The 16,151-nt window shown below is 53.9% G+C and overlaps 1 protein-coding gene across 5 annotated transcripts in view; it reads right to left on the reverse strand.

Annotated features, from left to right (window-relative positions):
* EPHB2 (EPH receptor B2) overlaps positions 1-16,151 on the reverse strand; it is a 130,821-nt gene that overhangs the window by 19,200 nt on the left and 95,470 nt on the right. For all 5 annotated transcript variants that reach the window (XM_040084400.1, XM_040084403.2, XM_040084401.2 and 2 more), the window contains exon 6: positions 5,226-5,350. In XM_040084400.1, the coding sequence (XP_039940334.1) occupies positions 5,226-5,350 (125 nt within the window). The remainder of the gene's footprint in view (positions 1-5,225; positions 5,351-16,151) is intronic.

Raw genomic sequence — 16,151 nt, forward strand, 5'->3', positions numbered from 1 at the left:
TCCCTTGGACCTTTCCCAGGCAGGCAAGGAGAGAAATAGGTCAGGAAATGTTTACAGTTTTAGACCTCAAGGGCTTGGATGAATCCTCCCAGGCCCTTGGAGGGCACTAACAACACAGTTGTTTTAAAACCATCTGCCCAACTCTTTTGGAGAACCTCATCCCTGCTCCTGGAGGACTTTAAATGGGATGTAATGGCCAAGCCTACAAGGTTGATAGCCTGGGAAATTGATGTCTGCCTGGCTGAGGAGGGTGTGCTTGTGATGAGCTCTCCTTTAAACCCAGACCACAAGGAAAAACCATTTACACCTCTCCACTCTCCCCTATCAAACCGATTCTTTCTCCTTGGCATCACCTCTCCAGAACCTGCGCATTCACCTCAAACATTTCTCCCCTTTCACCTCTCTGGGTTCCTCCAGCAGGCCAAGTGCATCCCAGGTGGTTTAAAGCCCACGTCCAAGCAGAGGTTTGTGGTGTCAGGATTTGGTTTTTTTTTTCCTATTGATTTTGTTTGGAGTTTGGAAATCCTAATTCATAATAGTACACTGGTTTGATTTTGAGTACTCATCTGGTTCCCCTTCCCATGAGTCAAACTGAAGCTGAAACCAAAGTCTGATCAAAAAAAAAGTCTCTTAAAACATGGGTAGGCCGTGAGACACCCAAAGGATTTCCAAAAATTGCTTCTAAAAAGTCGCATTGGAAAAAAAAAATCGAAAGTAAAAAAGCCAAGAAAAAAAAAAGTCAACTGTGTAAATTTGGCAGAGCTCCCGTGAGCCTGCAGTGACATCTGCCACAACCCTGGGGACAAACAGCAGGACACGCCAGGGCTGGGGGCCAAACCATCTCACAGCTGCATTTTGGGACGCCCATGTGTGGGAGCAGGGTCCTGCCAGCCACACTGGGGCTGCACCTGTGGGATCCACAGCACCTGGGCTCTCACGGGGATCCACCACTTGTGGGGACAGACAAGGCCTCCAGCTGTGCCAGGGGAAATGCAAGCTGGATATATGGAAAGGTTTCCTCATTCAAAGGGTTTTCAGGCATTGGCACGGGGCAGTGGTGGAGTTCCCATCCCTGGAAGGGCTCAAAAAATGAGATGCTGCACTCGGCAATGTGGTTTGGTGGGCGTCGTGGTGTTGGGTGAAGGTTGGACTGACCGGTCTTGGAGGGCTTTTCCAGCTTTAATTATTCTAATTATTCTGATTATTCTCTGAGTGTTTGCCTCTCCCAGACCAAGTCCTGGACAGTGCCAGTGTGGCCCTGGGCAGGCACTGGGACTGCAGGTAGGCTGTCCCAGGGCTCCCTGGCAGGGTTTCCTGTGGGCCTGACATTTCTAAGTCTGAAGGGATTTTAGCCTCCTAGCAGTGCTGACTGTTTCCCAAGGGAAAAGTTCTTGGGAAAGCCTCTTCTCAAAACAATCTTGGCAAAACAACTCTCCTTTCCCAAAACCATCTTTCTCCAGGTGGTGTTCTGCTGTTTCTCTGGTTTCTCCAGTGGGATTGGAGAGGTGATGTTCCTGTTCACTGATCATGTCCAGTCTGTATCAGAACACCTTAAAAAAGGTGATAAGAATTAGAAAATAAAGCCTTCTATACTCTTTGCCTTCTGAAGTACTTGGAGTCTTTCGTATTTCTTTCGTGTCCAACAGCGACAGTTTCCTCTCCCTCTCCTTGAACTCCCAGTTTTTTTGGGACAGAGCCCCTTCAAGGGTTTGGGCAGCACTGGGTGAAGGGGCAGCCCCACCTCAGGACAGATGGGAAACCCCAGGCAGCAGCTTTGGCTCCAGGCTCGGGGATCTTGGTGTCCAACACTGCAGGATGGACTGCAAAAGTCAGAGAATCATGGAACCCCAGGATGGTTTGGGTTGGAAGGGACCTTAAAGACCACCTTGTGCCAGCCCCCTGACATGGGCAGGGATGTCCCCTGAGTCACCCTGGGAGCAGCACCCTTGGTCCAAGCCCTGGGCACACCCTGTCCTGGGGTGCTGGGCTCTGGCCAGAAGCTCCTGGGCACCAGGAAGGCTCCAGTTCCACCTCCACCTCCACCTTCACAGGTCCTCTCCCCCACCCTTCATCCCCCAGCCAGCCCATGCCCCTTCTCCAGCACTGGCTGGAGACATCAAAGGGCTCCTTTGCCTCCTAAAATCTTCCACCGGTGACCAAACCGGGCTGAATGTCTTCAAACAATTACAAAATGGGTGACTTTGAGCATCATCAAACCCATTTTGCATAACGAGGAGGGCTAATTACTCTTTGCAGTGCTCGACACTGCAGCGGGTCTCCAGTTCCCACACTCCAGGATAAGTTTGGCAAATTTGGATAAAAACTGCTAAGCCCTTTCTAAGTGAAGACAACACAGACAGTTTTAATAAGACAAATGTTGGCAGGTGCCTCTTGGAAGTGGGAAAAAAACCACATTAAGGCAAGGGCTGCAGAGAGCAGCCATGTCAGGCAGTGTTTGTGAAACAATTTGCGCGGATTTGCTCCGACTCCACGTGAAAGAAACTCATAATGCTGCCTCTGTACAGACATTTTTGATGGCATCTAAGAATAGCAGTGTTATAAATAATCCGCGAAAGGGAAACAAAAATACACCTTAGTTTCAGGTATTGTGAACATTTCTTTTCTGTCAACGCTAAAATAAATTCTTCTATTTTTTTAAAATTTAATTTATGTCTTTATATAGACGGGAAGTTATTAAAAATGAAGAGCCAAGGTGCTTTTTATACATAATGTGTATGCTGCTATTCTTCATTTGAGCCGTTTTCATGAAAATAAAATATAATTTTCTACTGGGGGTAAAAAAAAAAAAAAAAAATCCACCAGTAACAACTTAACCAGCTCCAGAGATCTTTGCCGAGCATTCAGAAGCACATGGGACAGCTTGTAATGAAATATTTGGAAGGAAATCACCTCTGCACAGACTGGCAGTGGAGTGAGAACGCACCTGGGATGTGTCAAACACCACATCCAACTGCTGGATTAATGGGAAGCAGGGGAAGAGCACGGCAGAGCCAAGGCCCTGCATTTTGGGATTGTTTCCAGGGATGCAGTAAATGGCTTTTGATTGCAAAAGTCAGCACTGCAGTGGCTGGACTAACCTGGGACCCGGCTGTGTCCAGCAGCCAGATCCAGTGTCCCTGTGCACGTACAAACATCAGGGTTGGGGAGACAGAGCTGGGCCTGCTTCAAACCAAGAATCAGCAAAAAAAAAAAAAAAAAAAAGTTCCAGGGGGTTCAAATGGTTCTGCTGCTCTGAGAGACCCCTCTGCAGTGCTGCCCCCAGCTCTGGGGTCCCCAACATCAGAAGGATGTGGAGCTGCCGCGGTGAGTCCAGAGGAGGCCACAGAGATGCTCCAAGGGCTGGAGCCCCTCTGGAGCCGGGCTGGGAGAGCTGGGGGGTGCTCACCTGGAGAGGAGAAGGCTGCAGGGAGAGCCCAGAGCTCCTTCCAGTGCCTAAAGGGGCTCCAGGAGAGCTGGAGAGGGACTGGGGACAAGGGATGGAGGGACAGGAAAAGGGCAAATGGCTTCACTTGGACAGAGGGCCGGGATGGATGGAGATTGGGAAGGAATTCTTGGCTGTGAGTGTGGGGAGGCCCTGGCACAGGGTGCCCAGAGAAGCTGCGGCTGCCTCTGGATCCCTGGATCCCTGGCAGTGTCCCAGGCCAGGCTGGATGGGGCTGGGAGCACCTGGGACAGTGGAAGGTGTCCCTGCCCATGGCAGGGGTGTCACTGGATGAGCTTTAAGGTCCTTTCCAACCCAAACCATTCTGGGATGCTTCCACGATTCTCTGGAATCCCAGGACAGTGAGAACCTCAGCCCAGCTCTGCCCTCTGTGCCAGGCTTAGTGCTCCATGAACAGCACTGCCTGAGAGCGGGGCCACCTGTCCCCATCACCAGGGACGTGCTGTGCCCTAACTCTGACAGTGGGACAGGCAGGTGGGGCTGCCTGCAAAGACTGGCCACCAACAGCAGCGCCATTTTTTAGACAAAAATCCCCTTTATTTACAGCCTCCCTCAGAAAAGAGAGGAGAGGGAAGAAAGAAAGAGGGTGAGAGACTAAGATAAAGCAAGAGGAGGAGAGTGTACTCCCTGAGATCTTCTGCCTCTGCATCGAGGGTCCCTGGGGAAAGGACCCCTCTTGCTTCCCAGATCTGTCCTGTTATCCACCCATCCATCTTGCCATGCATTCTGGGATCACTTCCAAGGGTCAAAATAAATGGCTGTGATTTATGCAATATAGGTCAGGACCTATTTAACAGCTCACAAAGGAGCCCCCCCCTCCTCCCCATTTTCCCTCTGGCTCTTGGTGATGAGAAAATAGGTCACAGGCAGGCAGTGGGGGGGATTAATCATTTCTTCCGGCAACTGCTGGGAAAAATATTTTCAGTTCCATTTAATCATAAAGCTTTTTAATTAGTTAGTTCGCAATTTATAATGTATAGTTTATAAGCTCTTGTGCAAGGGGGCAGATTCCTGGAAGGAGAAGTCTCCTGCTCCCCATCTCCCCCGGGTTGCACAGATGAAGTTCAGCCTGGCAGGGCCTGGGACCAAACTTCACGTGGTCCTCAGGTCTCTGAGCAGCCACTGGTGGGATGGGCGCCCTGGCACAGTCCTGACTGAAATCCCTCTGCCCGCCTGGACAGGGAGTTCTGGGAGGAGCAGGTTCCTCAGGGATGGAAGAGGCAGCGCTGTGGGATCCCTCCACACTGAATCCTCAGTGGACCCTCCATGGGAGCAGGGGACAGCTTCTCCCTGGGCAACATCTGGGCTCAGGAAGCTGAAGAGATGCCAAACTCACCGTTGGTGTAAATGCACCCATGGACAGCACTCCAAGAAAATCTCCGAGACTGGACACCCACTGAGCGTGCTCCAGCCTGGCACTGGATGGTCCCTGTCATTCCCATTTCCTACTGATGCCTCAGTACACAAAAAGGGAAAAACAGACCCTGGGCCTTGGCTACCCTGCTCTCCCTGCAATGGGTCCAGTTGCCACCAGTTCTGTGGAGGGGACAGGAGAAGCTCCTGAATGACTGGCGGATTTTCTACACTTGGGCCACTGGAACCATCACTGGGCCCCAAGGATTGACGGCCACTGTCACCCACGTGAGGAAATGCAGCAAGACAAGTCTGCTACTGACCAAGCACTGTGCACCCTGAAGTGAAGCCCTGCGCCCCCTCCTCTCCCCAAAAGCTGTGGGTGACCCCTGCCAAGGCCCCTCAGTACCTTCTCGTAATACTGCAGCTCATAGTCCAGGATGACTCCGTTGGGCTGGTCGGGCTGGGACCAGGAGAGGGTGATGCTGTCCACGGTGCGGCTCACCTGGTGCATGATGGACACAGCAGAAGGGGCTGGAAGAGAGAGAGAGAGGGGAAGGGACAGTCAGACCCCTGCACAGGTAGGACCCTAACCCTGGCAGGAGGGTCATTGCTGTTTGGAGCTTTGGAATTCACCTCCTGCACTGGGAGAGCTGTCCAGGGGTCAGGAGATCGTGGATTTTGCTGTTTGTGGAGAGCAGTGAGGGGAGGAAAAAAATGGTTCTGCTGAGTTGGTAGTTAGGAGACATGTAGGACAGCGTCTCAAGCAGGAGAATGGCAAAAGGAGCCCAGGGTTGGAGCAGGCACAGCGTTGCTCCACCAGCCCCACACCATGCACTCCTCCCTGCCTGCCTTGGGGAAATCGGTGTTTTTTACTTTTCCATCTGCAGAGAGCAGCTTCCCAAGGCTCGGGCAGGCTGGGGCTGCAAGTTGCACATGCCAGTCACGGGAGGTGCATCCAGCAGCCCCAGCAGGCAGCACAAAGCTGACCTGACAGGCTGACAGTGCAGAGCTGCCCGCCCCACCGAGCACCAAGGGCCGTGCCAGGCCCCGGGCAGCAGCCGGACACTCGGCCAGGTGGGCACAGCCGAGATAAAGCTGTGCTGACAAGCCCATGGGGCAGGGAGGGGGCGTGGAGCTGCCTCCTCTCTGGGAAACTCTGACAGGCAGGTGAGCCAAAGGCCCAGGCTGCTTTCAGTCCTGCAGGATCGGGAAACTCATCAGAGTCTGCAGCTTCCTCCCCAGGGCAGCTCCCATACCTGCTCTGGGACCAGGGACAGCACCCAGGGAATGGCTGGAGCTGTGTCAGGGGGGGTTTAGGTTGGAGATCAGGGAAAGGTTCATCTCCAGAGGGTGCTGGCACTGCCCAGGCTCACCAGGGAATGGGCACGGCCCCGAGGCTGCCAGAGCTCCAGGAGCCTTTGGACAGCACACCAGAGATGCACAGGGTGGGGTTGTTGGGGTGTCTGTGCAGGGCCAGGAGTGGGACTGGATGATCCCTGTGGGTCCATTCCCAAGCTGGGATGTTCTCTGATTCTAGGTGCTGACAGCAGAGCAGCTGACACCCACCCACCCTGGCCACAGGGCTGACACCCACGGGTGCCTGCGCTGCCTCCCCTGCCCACATCCCAGAGCAGTGAGACCGGCACGTGCCCGTGCCCTCCCACCCACGCCCAGCACATCCAGCTCAGTGCAGGGCCATCCCAGAGCTCCCCCAGTGCCAGCCCAGCCCTGCAGAGCTCCAGCTGCAGTCGAGCGTTAGCCCTGGCACATCTGCCAGCACAGGCTCACCGCTGCGGCAGCTTCAGGGCACAGGGGAAGCCTCAGGGGTGGGAGAGGACTGGAGAGTGGGGGCATGAAAGCTTCCCCATCACTGGCATGCCAGGCCAAATGGATGCAGCGAGGTTTGCACTCAGATGGGCTTTTCCTAAGTCCAACCCTTGCAATATTTCATGGAAGAAAAACTCATCTGACAGCTCTGAGAAACAGCCTGGAGGAGCAGCACCCAAAGGAAGGCAGCTCTCACCCAGCTCCAGGCTGGCTCCCCTTGGCATCAGGGGCAGTGACAGCAGCTGTGCCAGCTGGGATTGCAGTGGCAGGACCGCGGTGCTTGGATGAGCACGGCCCCAGCATGTTCCTGCACATCACAATGAATTATCACTGAGCAACTCCTCTCCAACACACCAACAAGAGCCATTTTTCTGATCCACTTTGCCTCCTCACTGCTGCTTTTCTGACTCAGAGCACTGCAGTCCCCGGGATATTTAATGTCTGGGTGCCAAGGGGCTGGGTTTGGGCAGCACAAGGTCTGCCACCACACTGCTGCACCGTTTCTGTGATGTGGATTAGCCTCAGCACTGTTGTTGAGCTCTAGGAAACAGAACTTCCATCCCTGGAAGTGTCCCAGGCCAGGGTGGACGGGGCTTGGAGCAACCTGGTCTGGTGGAAGGCGTCCCTGCCCATGGCAGGGGGTGGGATGAGATGATCTTCAAGGGCCCTTCCAAACCAAACCATTCCATGATTCTAATAAATCCCGAGGCCAGTCCTTCCACCCATTTCTGCTTAAGCAAAGCCCCATTACCCAACAGTCTGAAACCCTGTGTCACCTCAGCCCTCCCCTCCCTCCTTGACATCCTTGTCCCACTGCTTCAGGCCACATCTTTCCAAACTCCTGGGAACAGTTTCTCACGCTGGTGTGAAGATAAAACACAGGTAACATTTCTGGAGCCTGTCAGCTCTTGCCGGAGCTCGCTGCTTCCTTGTCGACACAGATTCTGTAGGACATCTGTGATTTTCAAGACAAACATCTCTGTCTCTGGAGACAAGGTTTAGAAGGAAGATGTGCCCGTGCTGCGGATGCCCTGAGGCAGGGACGGCACTGGACTGAGGGAAGTGATGCCTTGGGAACACAGACTGGACAGAGCTGGAGAATAAAGCAGGTGTTTATTGAAAGACCTCCAGGATCCACCTTGGGCAGGACAGGGCCTGGCCAGGGCTGCACCCAAGGTGGACCCAAAATGGTCACAAAATGGCTGGCTGGGCACGAGATCTTACAGTTTTATAAGATTTGGTCCATTTGCACATTGGGGTTTAATTGTCCAATTGCAGCTCCAGGCTGTGAGGTCCCATCCTTCTTGTTCCTCCCTCCAGCCACCGTGGTTTGTGCTTTTGGGCCTGAAAGTTGTCCTTGGTGTGCAGCAGGAAAAGGATTTGTTTTGTGTCCCTGCTGTGTGCAGAGAGCTACCAGCACTGACTGTGAGCTCAGAACTGCACCCCAACAGCACAGAACCTGAAATACATGGGAGATAGAACTTAAGGCATCAGGAGCACACAGCCCATGGGGTCTCTGCCACCTGCTCTGGGAACTGATCCCACATTTACACACTGGGTTTTCCAGGACAAGGGCCACGTACAGCCAGAGCTGTCCCACCACAACACTGGGATGTGGCAACATCCCAAGATTTAGGCACAGGTTCAGGGGCCCTACAGCTGGAGAAGCTTCTCAGCTCCAGGTTCCTCCTGGTAGGAGTGAGGTCTCTGGAATGTTCTTGTCCCAGTTCCATGCACTGCGCCCCACCTTGGGAGTACAGGACTTCTCCAAGGCATCTCCCGCCTCTGCTCAGGGAGATGTACAAGACAACAGCCACAGCAGGACGTGTGTGACTCATGTGCTGCCGGTACCTGGTGAACCTGCTCTTGTCTGGCTCAGCAAAAGACCCAAATGGATGAGGTGGGGCTCATCTAACAAGCTTAATGAGGCAAATGTGCTGCACGGTGGGACAAGAGCAGATGGGTGAGATGGATGACTCCAGCAACCTCAGCGCCTTTCCTACACCTGGGGCAGGGGAGTGCCTCCAGAAGGGCAGGAACCTCCCCATGCATGTCCTCAGTAACTGCTCCTCTCATCTCAGACACCAGGGGAGGGCACAGGAATGAAATCACAGGAGGGCCGAGGTCAGAAGTGACCTCTGGATGTTTCTGGTCCCACGGGGTGGCAGAGTAATTTCAGAATCAGATCGTTTTGCTCAGGACTGCGACCAGATGAGACCTAGTGAATCTGATCCCCATGGATGGGGCACCTCCAGGCTCTCTGAGCAGCAGCCCCCAGCTGCCTTGCTCTTGTGGGGCAGAAACTTCCCCTCACATTCCACTGGGATTTTGCTGGCTGCGTCTTGTGGACGTTTCCACCGTTCTCTCCCTTGATGCCCCTCAGCCTCCTCGTCTCCAGGCTGGTAACACCCAGCTCTCAGCTGCCTTCACCTCTCTGTCCTGCTGGACCTGCTCCAGTTTGTCCATGACTGTGATACTGGGAGCCCCAGAGAGGATGCAGGACCCCAGACGTGGCCCCGGCACTGCCCAGCAGATGGAAACAATCCCTCTCCTGGATTTTTTGCTGACAGAGCACAGCACCCCACAATGCCACAAAACACGGTCCTTGTCACACCCCTCACGCCAGGGGAGGGCCCAGAGAGGCTCCCAGTCCTGTGAATCAGGGATGGGCTGGCACTGGATGTCTGAGCTGGAAACCAGTTTAGAGGAGCCAGCCAGACCTCAGAGTGACTTTTCCAGGTGCAGTCAGCAGGAGCAGCTTCAGCTGGATCCTGACACGATGCCCAGGCAGCTGACTGTGCCCTGTGACACACAGATCAGTTATGGAGAGTCCCCACGCTCAGAGCCTTGATCACCCTGTGATGTCACCTTGAAGGTGTGAACAGCGGTGGATTCATCCCGATGGGGTCTCCAGGGGTAGGTGTGTCCCAACAGTGCATAAAATATACAGAGCTCCCTTCATTCCACAGCTGATGGAAACACTGCTCCTGACTGAGTCTCTTAAGCCTCAGGGTCAGTTGATTTCACTGAATATTCTGAGTTGGAAAGGATCCACGAAGATCACTGAGTCCCTCTCTGAAGTGAATGGTCCACATGGGGATCAAACCCACACCCTTGGCATTATCAGCACCGGGCACTGAGGCAAACCCAACCACTGCAGTCCTTGACAGGCACTTTCTGCATCCTCTTGATCAGGGGATGGCCTCAGATTCCTCAGATTCCTCACAGTGGAGCCCTGTGGCTTCCCCGAACCGCTGGAGAAACAAACCACACCAAAACCACCACTGGAGTGTGAAACAAGCTTAATGAAAATCCACTAACGCACAAAGCCAACACGTCCCCCGGGGTGACCCCTCCGGGGCAGAGGCACGGCAGGGATGCCGGTGACACTTCCGTGGCCACCGCCCCAAGCCCCTGCACGGCCACACAACGCTGGTCACAGCCAGGCCCCTGCCCAGGCTGAGCTTGGGGTTTTGGCAGTTTAGCTTAATCCAGGGAGCTGAGCAGACTTCCGTGGCTCGGGGCAGCTCTGCAGGATCAGTGTGGGGCTGCTGACAGCTCTGCTGCTGTGGCTGCTCTGCAGCACACACAGGGCGCTGCCTCAGCTCAGGAAATGGGAAAACACTTGGCAAGGATAGGGATCAGGAGATCCCCCTCCACCCTCAGGTCTTGCCAGCAGAGCTGCATGGCCATCACCTCCCTGAAGGGATCATCCCTGAGCTTTGCCAGGGCTGGAATGGCAGGAGACCATCTGTGTCCTGGGCTGATCCCACAGCGCAGGCAGCAGGTCCAGGGAGGGGATTCTGCTCCTCTGCACGGCTCTGGAGAGATCCCCCTGCAGCGCTGCCCCCAGCTCTGGGGTCCCAGCACAGAAAGGACGTGGAGGAGCTGGAGCAAGTCCAGAGGAGACCACGGAGATGTTCCAAGGGCTGGATCCCCTCCAGAGCCAGGCTGGGAGAGCTGGGGGTGCTCACCTGGAGAAGAGAAGGCTCCAGAAAGAGCCCAGAGCTCCTTCCAGTGCCTAAAGGGGCTCCAGGAGAGCTGGAGAGGGACTGGGGACAAGGGATGGAGGGACAGCACACAGGGGATGGCTTCCACTGCCAGAGGGCAGGGATGGATGGGAGATTGGGAAGGGATTCCTGGCTGTGAGGGTGGGCAGGCCCTGGCACAGGGTTTCCATAGAAGCTGTGGCTGTCCCTGGATCCCTGGCAGTGTCCCAGGCCTGATCAGAGCTCAGAGCACCCTGGGACAGGGGAAGGTGAAGGTGTCCCTGCCCATGGCAGAGGGTGCAATGAGATGGGCTTTACGGTTCCTTTCCCCCCAAACCATTCTGGGACGCAAAGACCCCTCAGGACACTGTCTTTTCAAACCAGGCTGGCTCAGTGTCACAGGGTGCACATAGCCAGGCAGGCCTCAAATCCCACGACACAGCTTATTTTCCATGAAGGCACACTTATGTAAAAACCGGGATCATAAGTCCTGCTTGATTGCCTGTCCCCCAGGAAGGCTCAGATACCCACTGGGGAGGAAACGTGTGGTGCCAGTGGGGTTTGCCAAGGGGAGCACCAAAACCACCAGGCTGTTTTTGACCTCCCCAAAGTCAGTGTAGCAGCTTCAGCCTCCCAGAGGCTTCTTGTACCACGAAGACTGAAATGGGATGTGGAATTCCACAGACTGGAAGGGGATGTGGAATATTTCAGCTGGAAAGACTTACAACGATCATTTAGTAGTATCAACGATCATCTAGGATGTAGTGCTGAGGAAAGGGATGACCCAAGAGCCCCAGGTGCCTCCACATGGAGCAGAGAAGAGCTGTGAAGGCTGACAGGACTGAGCCTTCCTCTCCCACTGCCCCCTTCAGTTCCCTAGAGCACCAAATCCCAGGAATGCTGCTGGCACGGGACTCCCAGAGCTTCTGGTCCAACGTCACACCAGGGAAGGGGAAAGCTGTATGAGGTTAATCTTTAAACTCCAAAGATGGGGCTTCCCTCAGCAGGCCCTCTGTATCAGCACCCTTTAGTCTTTCTGACTAGCTCCAGATTAGGTCTAGATGGACCAAAATCCCAATTTTTGGTCACAAAGCACATCCCTTCTCTGCTACATCCCTGTAAACGAGCTCCATCAAGTCCTGCCTCCCAGGCACAGTAGCTGAGGCACAACCAGCATTTAAAACATGTCTTCTAAAGGAAAAAAAAAAAGGAGAAGAGATCACAAGTGATGGTCTGGGCCCTGATTATGGAGCTGAAGCCCCTTTTATGAAAGAGCTTCTTCTTTTTTTTTTTAAGATCTTTTGTTAAAGATCCCAACCAGGCACACCTCTCTTTGCAGCTTTACATCTCTGACTGAAAGCACACCCAGGTTTCCCTGTGACAGAGCTGCTCCCCGAGGATGCTGTGACATGAGCATAACACCTCCCTGGGCACGGCACCAGGGAGCTCCACGGCTCCGGAGCAGCACCTCGAGGCTGCTTCAGCAGCCTGTGCTAGGGGAAAGCAAACCCCAGGTGACACAGATCCATCACACAAAGGCAGCTTAACCAGCACTGATCCTCCACAAGAGGCTTTGGGTTCTGTAAGTAAGGATTTGCCTGATCTCCTGCAGGGACAAAGTGGGGGGGTGTTGGTTGCACCATGAAGCCTCAGGCTTGGCAGAGCCAGAATTTGACTTTCATACGAATAGTTGCTACTTTTGGGCTTGTTGGAAGCGATGAGAAGTATTAAAGGGAAAGAAGGAAATGGAAGGGAAGGAGAAGGAACAAAATATGAGTTTTCCAGAAGAAACAATCTCTTTTTTAATCACAGGAAAGCCTGGAGAAGGTCACCCCAAACCCAGGGCAGCGCAATGAAACAGCGCAACAACGCAGCAATTTAGCAGAGAATTGGGAAAAGCTCCGTAACACCCAGGTCTGAACATCTGCACAAACCCAGGCAGAGTTAAAAACAGCTGAACCACTTGTGGCTGACCCACTGAGCACGCTACAGACACACCTCCTGCCTCCTTTGAGGATTTCAGATGATGCTGAGCGCACTGTGCCCCTGGGGAGGTTCCCCTCAAGCTCCCTTTGAAAATGCACTTTTTATTTTCAGGATAAAATTTATGGACTCCAATTCCCAACTGCAGGAACTTTTCTGGGTTTTGTAGCTAAATGAAGGAGGAGCCTAGAAAAAGAATATTGTCATCATGGAAGAGCTGAAAGATAATGAAAATGTTTCCTTTTTGTCCATGGAGAGTTGGAACTGGAGGGTCTTTAAAGTCCCTTGCAACCCAAACCAGCCAATGATTCTGTGACTCCTTTCCGTTATCCAAGTAGTTTCCCGAGCACTTCACACATTTATCAGCCTGATGACTCCCTCCTCTGCCTTTTCCAACTTTTTGTTAATCTCCTTTGCAAACATAAACCTCAAAAGTGAGTTCAGTGCCTAGGATCCACCTCTCAGCTGCCGAGACAGCATCCACCTCCTTGCTGAGGTTTGATATTCCCCTGAGTGTGCCCAAGGTGACACCTCCCTGCCTCAGCCCAGCCCTGCACAGCTGCTCTTCCCTCTCCACTGGGTATTTTGGGCTGTGCCCCCCAGCTCAGGGAAGGGAGGAGGCTGTTCCTGCATTTCCTATCGTCCCAGTTCCGCTGGGAGCGGGATGAGATATCCTCGATGCATCCAAAATTCGTGTAATTGGTAAATTACAGGGAAATTCATTAGGAGAAAGCCGACAAAAAAGCAGCAGGGGGGCATCACACAATGAAGAACTGTTTTGGGGCAATGAGAAAGAAACAGGGCCATTTTCTTCCTTGCTTCTATGTCTCTGAGTTGATTTGAGGGTTCTTAAGCAGCTCATGTGTTTGCCTCTCCAACCCATCCCCACAACACCACAACTCTGAACAGTTCCAGGAGCCCCAGGATATCTCCTAGGACATCTTCCTCTTTTATTCAACAAGAGCTTCCATCTGGGAGCTGTTCCTTTCTCCCAGCCCTGCTTTTTCGACATCCTGAGGTCACCTCCTTTTTATCCCACCTCTCATCCCTGGAAGTATCCAAGGCCAGGTTGGTTGGGGCTTGGAGCAATCTGGGATAGTGGCAGATGTCCCTGCCCATGGGAAAGTGGAATAAAACCACCTTTAAGGTCCCTTTTAACCCAACCCAGTCTGGGATTCTGTGATTTTATGATTCAGTCTATCCTGGTTCATCCCATCCCAAAGGACCCCATCAGTGCATCCTTGTCTAATAGACTTTGATAGCAGAGGCCAATTTTCTGTGCCAGGTCCTGACTCTTGGGCCACCACCACTGCCAGTGGTTTTTTGGAGGTCTGGCTCCCAGTGAACCAAACCCACATCCAGCTACACACTGGACAAATGCCCATGGCACTGCAGGGTCACTTGGTAGCCTCGGCGCTGCTGTGACCTGTGGAAGGTCACACTGTGCAGGCTGGGAAGCTGGACCGCCGCTGAAAAGGGAAAAAAATGGGAAAAGACACTACAATTAGCCAGGGCAGCACTGCAGGGAGCGGCCCAGAGGCTCAGACTCCTCCGGCAGCATCTTCTGGGAGAGTCTGGTGGGACTGTGTGGCTCCAGCCTGCAGGGGGGACACCAGGACCTTCCCACAGCTTCTCTTTCATCATTTTCATCCCCATTTGAAAGGCTGCCATGCAATCTCTCCCCACTCTGCAGCCAGCCCCTCCTCACCTGCCCGTCCCAAGGCTCAGCCCCTGCTCCTTGCTAGAAGGGCAGCGCTGTCGAGGTCCTGGTAAAATCAAAGCCTCCCATCCCTCTGCTAGCTTAGCTGGGAGAGTCAGGTTACAGGCAGCAAACCCCCTATCTCTGATCACTTTAATTCCACTAACCCATGTCATGTCAGACAGAGTCAACATTTGCTCTGGAAAACACTCAGGACGCAGAGAGAGCAAAGCCAGCCCGGCCCGTGGCCTCTCCCCGGCAACACTTTGAAATCACCCAGGGGAAAAGGCGAGGTGAACAGCTGGGAGCTTTCCAGCATCTCCTCGGAGCCCTCCTGACAGATCTCGGTCCCTGGAGTGTCGGGTTACCGGACGGGGAGAGGTGCGGGGGGAACTGCTTTTATTATAGGAGGGTCAGCAGGGAATTCTGGCATTTTCAATTACCCCGAGCAGCAGCGGCTGTGATCGGGGTCAGGATTAACGGCCTGACCCGCGGCTGAAGACAGAGCGGCAGGGAAATGCGCCGTGATGCTGCGAGGCACCAGCCAGTCCAGAGGCCACGGGATAGGGCAGGGAACGGGGAGATGAAGGTTCTGCCAGAGCAGGATTTCTGCCAGGGCATCTGGCAGGGGATGCCTGCGACTGCGGCAAAGGGGGAGACCTGGAAAACCTTGGGGGAAGAGGGCAAGCTTCCCTCTCACTGCCTTCACCCAGGGACTGGGGAACCCAGTGTGAAAAGTGCACATTATATGGCTCTAGGCAAGTTTTCACACCAGGTAGCTCCAAGGAATGGGGAGCAGGATTCCCTGTGGGCATTCCCCAGGACAGGGAGGCTGGAGGTGACGCCACGCAGCAGCCAGGACGGTGCTGTGATCAGTCACGGAGCAAGAGCTGTCCTGACCTCCAATCCACAGGGCTTGGAGACCTCTGGGCTGGGATCCAGGCTCCAGCAGTCTGCAAAGCCGTGCTTGAAGCAGCAGGAGCACGCAGGGCCTCTGTGCAGGGCTTCAGGTGGAGCAGGCACAGGGCTGGGGGTGACCTCTGTTTGTCCAGCACGGGCAGAGGGGACAGCCAGGACAACTGACCCCATGTTCCCAGAGACCTGGATGTCTCACACGACTGTCTCACCCACAGGACACCTAATCCAAACCAGCCCTCCCTCCTTGCCCCACGGCACCCCAGTCCCACACAGTGCCCAGCAGGTGACTGTCACTGGACAATAATGGCTCAACTGTCCCCACTCCAGGTCTCACCAGTGACCCCAAGGCCCCAGATTTTGTGTTCCTGTTCAGCTCAGAATCCAAACACATCGAGGTATTGAACTGAAAATCAGTTTCTCTGGTTAAAACCTCCCTCACATTTTGCTTTTCTGGGTAAAACTCTCTCCTGCCGTTTAAGCGTCACAGATTTTCACATCATGGGCCCTCCTGGAGAATGCACTTGAATTCAGATTCCTTCCTCCAACAGGATGCACCACAGTGAGGAATACCTGGATGGGGAAGGGAAGAAGGGAGGATTCTCCCAACCTGGCCTCCATGGGGATCCTGGTCACCCTGCTTTGCATGGGAGGTTAGGCTGGAAACCTCCAGAAGCCCCTCCACCAGCACTTGTGTGACTCTCCTGCGTAAAGGGTTCACCATTCCTTGGATTATCACAACATTTGTCCCCCCAATTCCTTTCCCAGTTCTGCCCCTGTGATCACAGGTTCAGGAACCACGCACTTTTGGAACCAATTCTCTCCAGCAGAAGCCGAGGAAAGCAAGGGATGGCAGCACTGGGGCTCTTTAATAAGCAACATTTGCCCTTAAAGGAGTAAAAACTCTCAGGTCTGGGAT

The sequence above is a fragment of the Hirundo rustica genome, chromosome 22, assembly GCF_015227805.2.
Source record: "Hirundo rustica isolate bHirRus1 chromosome 22, bHirRus1.pri.v3, whole genome shotgun sequence".
In the NCBI taxonomy this organism is placed as follows: domain Eukaryota; kingdom Metazoa; phylum Chordata; class Aves; order Passeriformes; family Hirundinidae; genus Hirundo; species Hirundo rustica.